Source organism: Vigna umbellata, chromosome 3 (genome assembly GCF_029865625.1).
Source record: "Vigna umbellata cultivar VRB3 chromosome 3, Vumbellata_1.0, whole genome shotgun sequence".
NCBI classification, from domain to species: Eukaryota; Viridiplantae; Streptophyta; class Magnoliopsida; order Fabales; family Fabaceae; genus Vigna; species Vigna umbellata.
This window is the reverse complement of record NC_142167.1, coordinates 23249571-23255482: the sequence shown is the minus strand read 5'-3', so window position 1 is coordinate 23255482 and position 5912 is coordinate 23249571. Positions and strand designations below refer to the sequence as shown.

Here is a 5912-nt window from a genome sequence, read left to right as displayed (position 1 = left end):
TTTTTTTTGTTTCAGTCCACTTTAAAGTCATTTATATTTTTAATAATCTTGAGCTTTAAGATTATAAATTATATAATTATGAATATTACTTACTTTAAGAAATTGATAATATAAATTATTATTTTCACTAATTTAATTAAGAGTACTGACTAAATATCACGTTGGATAAGTCAAAGAAAGTAGTTTGTATTTATGTAAAACAAGACCCTCTAACGTACTTTTTACGGATCAAATTTGAGAGTTAAAAAGGACATTACCATCCTTATTTTTCATTATTTTTTTTAATAAACCAACAATTTTTTTTCTCATGTATGGAAATACCATATTAACTTATTTATTATACTTTTATTTTTTACTAGTAGTTGGAAATGACAATGCGAGACAAGTTATGTGAGTCAGGTCATAGGTCAACATAAAAAATTGTGAGACGAATGGGATATTTTAGTTCGTTGATCAATTTAGGTTTGACTTGCATAACCCACAATTCCACGGACCAACGATGAGTTAATCCACAATTGACCTGCGTAGCCACATTGATTTAAATTCTTAAAGTTTAGTCACACCAACACAACATTATGTATGTTTATTTTAAACAACTTGCTCATTCTCAAGTCCACTCAAAAATAATTTTATTCGTTTTGTTTTTAGTCTAGTTTAAAGTCATTTGTGTTTTCAATAAGTTTGAACTTTAAAAGTATAAATTATGTAATTATGAATATTACTTATTTTAAGAAATTGATTATATAAATCATTATTTTCAGTAATTTAATTAAGAGTACCAGTCAAATATCATGTGGGACACGTCAGAGAAAGTAGTTAGTATTTATGTAAAACAAGACACCCTGACATACTTTTTATGGATCAAATTTGAAAGTAAAAAGAGACCACATTACCATCCTTACTTTTCATTCTTTTTTTAATAAACCAATAATTTTGTAAATACGAGACACTTAAGAGGTTGACATAAAAAATTACGAGATGAATTAGATATTTTAGGTAGTTGATTCATTTAAGTTTTCCTTGCATAACGCACAATTTCATGGACCACATTTGGCCTGATCCATATTTGGCAGGCATAGTTCACATTGATTTAAATTCTTAAAACTCAGTCATACCTACACAACCTTATGTGTATTTATTTTAAACAACTTGCTCATTGATATTTATTTTTATGTCCACCCAAAAGTCACTCATTTATTCTTTTTTCTTTTTTCCAATTTTAAAGACTAATAGTAAGAGTTTCAAAACTAGGAGGACTAAAAACCATCAAACTTTCGAGTAGGGACTAAAACCAAAATTGTGTAATACTTAATGGACGAAAAACATATTTAACCCTTGTTTTTAAAATAAATCAACAATTTTTTTTTCATGTATATAAATACTAGATTAACTTATTTATTATTACATGTTCAATGAATTTGTTACCTTTTGTATAAAGTTGTGTAAACAAACTTCTAATTTTATTGATAATATATATTTTTAAACTAATAAAACATGTTCATTGAATTGAAATATTTTTTCTTTTATTTAATTTAGTTTATAAGAAAAGGAGAATTTACCAAGAAAGAAAATTGTTTTCTGAAATCATACTTGAATAATGTTAGCGTACTCTTGATAATATTAAATAAATTCGTCGATAATGAATACATCATAAAACAAGTCAAGTGTTAAAAAGATAAACGTCGAGGTTTGAGGTGGGGAAGGAAAAAGGGTAATTTTGGAAGAGAGAAGGGTAATATGATAATTAGCAAGAGGGAAGGCAAGAAGGAACCTAAACTCCGCACACAATATCATATTATATTCAATTCAAAACCACTCCCTCTCCCTGTTTCTCACTCCTCCCTATAAAGAAAACCATCAAGACAGACCAAACAAACAAAACACACAAGAAAACAAAAGAGGAAGAATGACTATGCAGCTTCCGTGTGACAGTGAGGGCGCCTGCATGCAGTGCCAGGCCGTGCCCGGAGAGGAAGAGAGGCTGCTATGCGTCACCTGCAACACTCCTTGGCACCTTCCATGCCTGTCCTCCCCTCCAACCACCCTTGCAGCCACCGCTAACTGGTCCTGTCCTGACTGCTCCGATATCGATCCTCAACCTTCACCTCTCCCTGCTCCCCTTCGCAATGACCTCGTCACTGCAATGCTTACCATTGAAAATGATGATTCTCTCACCCAAACTCAGAAAGCCAAGAAACGCCAACAACTCATGACTGGAAAAGCTCCTGCACAAGATGAGGATGAGGATGACGATGACGAAGAAGAAGAGAACCAGACTAAATCCACAAATGTTTGGGAAATGCTCTCTCAATCTATCAAATGCTCTATCTGCCTCCAGTTACCGGAGAGGCCCGTCACGGTTTGTGTGCCCTTTCTTCTTCTTCTCTCCTTTAATTTATTTTTTTCATCACATCATTCACTGTTTTTTTTTTATTTGGCCCTACCACTTTCTGTTAATTATTTAATTGATTGAATAATAATATGTTTATATATAAACAACCAATCATATATTTTGGGGAATAAATAAATCATACATAAAAAAAATTATCTGTGCTGTGCTGGGCTGAGATATATTATTATTATTATATTAATATTGCATTTATATATTTAATATGACTGACTGAGTTTAATTTAACCGTCCCCAGACTCCTTGTGGGCACAGTTTCTGTCTGAAGTGTTTTCAGAAATGGCTTCGAGGAGGAAATACGAAATGTGTCCAATGCCGCCAGCTTGTTCCGGCAAAGATGACAAGCCAGCCCCGGATCAATTCTGCATTGGTGTTTGCAATTCGCATGGCCAGGACCAATTCTAACCCTAATGGTCGTGGAGGAGATAGGACTGTCAACCATTTTTGGCACAATCAAGACAGACCCGATGAGCCCTTTACCACAGAACGTGCTCAGAGGAATGGCCGTGCCAATGCGGCCAGTGGAAAAATATTTGTGACCGTTCCGACTGATCATTTTGGTCCAATCACTGCAGAACATGACCCCATGAGGAATCAGGGTCTGCTGGTGGGTGAGAGTTGGAGAGACAGACTGGAATGCAGACAATGGGGTGCTCACTTCGTCCCTGTGGGTGGCATTGCTGGCCAATCAGATCGAGGTGCACAATCTGTTGTCCTTTCTGGTGGTTATGTGGATGACGAAGACCATGGAGAGTGGTTTCTCTACACTGGAAGGTATAACAACCAAAGTTTCTCTACAGTTCACTCAATTCCTGTTCATGTTTTATTCACTATTGGTATTGTATTGCAGCGGCGGTAAGGATCTTAGCGGCAACAAACGCACCAACAAGAGTCACTCTTTTGACCAGCAGTTTGAGAAGTACAACCTTGCACTTCAAGTTAGCTGTCTTAAGGGTTATCCGGTTCGAGTTGTCAGGTCACAAATTACTCTACTAGATTCTATTCTTTCACAATCTTATTTATACATATACCTCACCGAGGGATGGGATCATAGGGTACGATATACTTTACAAATTCTAAACACTTAAATCCTTTGCTTCTTCTTTTGGATTATATGCCCAAAATGCTTACTGAATTTTGATTCCGGTTCAATTTGAAAATTAATTCTATCTGTGACTTCTTACTTATTGAACATGTAAAATATCGTTTGTACTAGATTTATTTCTACATTTGCAAAGTTTGGGACCATAATTCTATGTTCATGACTATTTATGAACTAACTGGTCGACCTGACTCATAATTGGGTTTTATCCATGGCAATTTGGGTTGGATCTGTGTTATTATTACTGTTACTATAATACATAGAATCAATATATTTGGCTTGCTCAATAAAACACGAGAGCTTTCATTAAATCAATATTTTTGGAACTTTTATAATTCGCACTGTACCATCTTTACACATTACCTATAATAAGCAGATCTCACAAAGAAAAGCGATCTTCATATGCCCCCGAGACTGGCGTGCGCTACGATGGAATTTATAGAATTGAAAAGTGTTGGCAGATAGCAGGATTGCAGGTGGATATGCGCAATTTTATGCTATATTTTGTTTGCCTATTTTTTTAATACATGCAGCTTATCTGATGTCATTTCCATAACCAGGGTTTCAAAGTTTGCCGGTATCTATTCGTTAGGTGTGACAATGAACCAGCCCCCTGGACAAGGTATGCACTCTTCCATTCTGTTGCACATTTGACGCTAAAACGGCTCTTGCTATCTTCACTCTTACTAAGTTTCTCAACTGGAAACGCAGTGATGATCGTGGAGATAGGCCCAGACCCTTACCGGTCATCCGTGAACTGAAAAAGGCCACCGTCACATTTGAAAGGACTGAATCTCCGTCTTGGGATTTTGATGTGCGTGATTAGTGAGGACTTCATTTTACTTTTTCATATATTTGTATCTTCATTTCTTTTCAACAATCTATACAAGATATATTTTCTAAAATATAAATTAGAATTTTGAAATACATTTAGTTTTAACTAGTAGATGACTTATTTAGGAAGAAGATTCTCTTTGGAAGTGGAAGAAACCACCACCTCCCAGCAAACGAAAGGTGCAAAGTGAGGAACCCGTAGAGGGAATAAGGGCAAGGTCAACTAGGGAAACGACGAAGTTCCAACTTGAGATGCTCAAGAAAAGATTGCACATGGGTACTTTAATAAAATGTTTCACAACGATTGACACTGGACCTTCCAATTAAATGGTCAACATTCTCTTCGTGATTTCCATTAGTAATTTTTTATCTTACCATTTTTCTTGTTCATGCAGGGTTCTCGTGCATGATATGCACGGAGGTTATGGTTTCACCGGTGACAACACCGTGTGCTCATAACTTCTGCAAGTCCTGTTTGGAAGGTAAGTTTGCTGGTCAGGCTTTGGTGAAGGAGAGAAGCAGGGGCGGGAGAACGCTTCGGTCCCAAAAAATTGTGATACAATGTCCTTCTTGCCCTATTGACATCTCTGATTATCTTCAGCACATTCAGGTACGTGTCATTCTGGTATATAAATTACCATTATGTTTTTCTTTAGTCTCAGTTCTAAGAACACAGCTTAACATATGGTTTATAAATTCGTCTTGTCTGGTGGTGGGCTTGTGTGACAGGTTAATGTAGATTTGAAGGATGCGATTGAGTCACTGAAAGCCAATGTTGCAGAAATTGAAAAATCGCTGGAGTCAACTGGAGACGAAGCAGATGGATTAGATGACAATACTGATTCAGGGAACCAAAATTCTGCAAAGGAGTTGAACGATCTACCTGAAGGATCTGATGTTGATGAGCTTGAGGACACCAGTGATGAGGAGCAAGATCCAGAAGTAATGTGCAATAGAAAGAGAAAGAAAGGTGATGATGAAACACAATCGCCTGATGATAAAATGGATAAAAGAGATAAAATAAACAAAATGACTGAGCAAGAAGTGGATGATAAAAATGATTCTTCATCATCATGTCCTCTCAATCTTCCATGAAATTATGGTAGACTGAGGAGTTTTAAGAACTGGGTCTTCTGCTTGTTTAATTATGACATAGTAGTATCTTTATTATGCTGACGGTTCAGTACTAGTATTGGAAGTGTGCTACTAGGAGAAGTTATACTCTTTTCTTTTTAGTTCGCTTTCTTTGTTTGCAACTTTTTGTGTTCATGGTTTTATGGGAAGTCCAAGACCTTAAAAGAACCTTTTTAGGATTATGGTATATGGAGCTTCTATGCTAGCTATCTCTCTATCTTCAACATTTATTATGAGCATGATTGGTAACTGTTCTATACCTGTGAATGACGTATGAGTTTTAGACAAAATATTTGAAATTGTTGTGGAAATTAACTGCTAGTTTGCTTGTGATTCAACCTCAGATTTGTGCAGTTGCCTATATCAGATGGCAATTAACCTGATGATCTTTAAGAAAGAATGAGCAATTTGGTGAGGTTTCTCAACCCAAAATAG

The 5912-nt window shown here is 35.9% G+C and overlaps 1 protein-coding gene across 1 annotated transcript; it reads left to right on the top strand.

The window, feature by feature from the left end:
• The first annotated feature begins 1807 nt into the window (after positions 1–1807).
• LOC124835647 (E3 ubiquitin-protein ligase ORTHRUS 2-like) lies at positions 1808–5686 on the top strand. The gene is made up of 9 exons (XM_047310614.2): positions 1808–2359; positions 2646–3181; positions 3258–3383; positions 3886–3985; positions 4070–4131; positions 4221–4323; positions 4470–4620; positions 4739–4953; positions 5073–5686. The coding sequence occupies exons 1-9, from the start codon at positions 1907–1909 to the stop codon at positions 5436–5438; spliced, it is 2112 nt and encodes a 703-aa protein (XP_047166570.1). The 5' UTR covers positions 1808–1906; the 3' UTR covers positions 5439–5686.
• Positions 5687–5912: the final 226 nt, after the last annotated feature.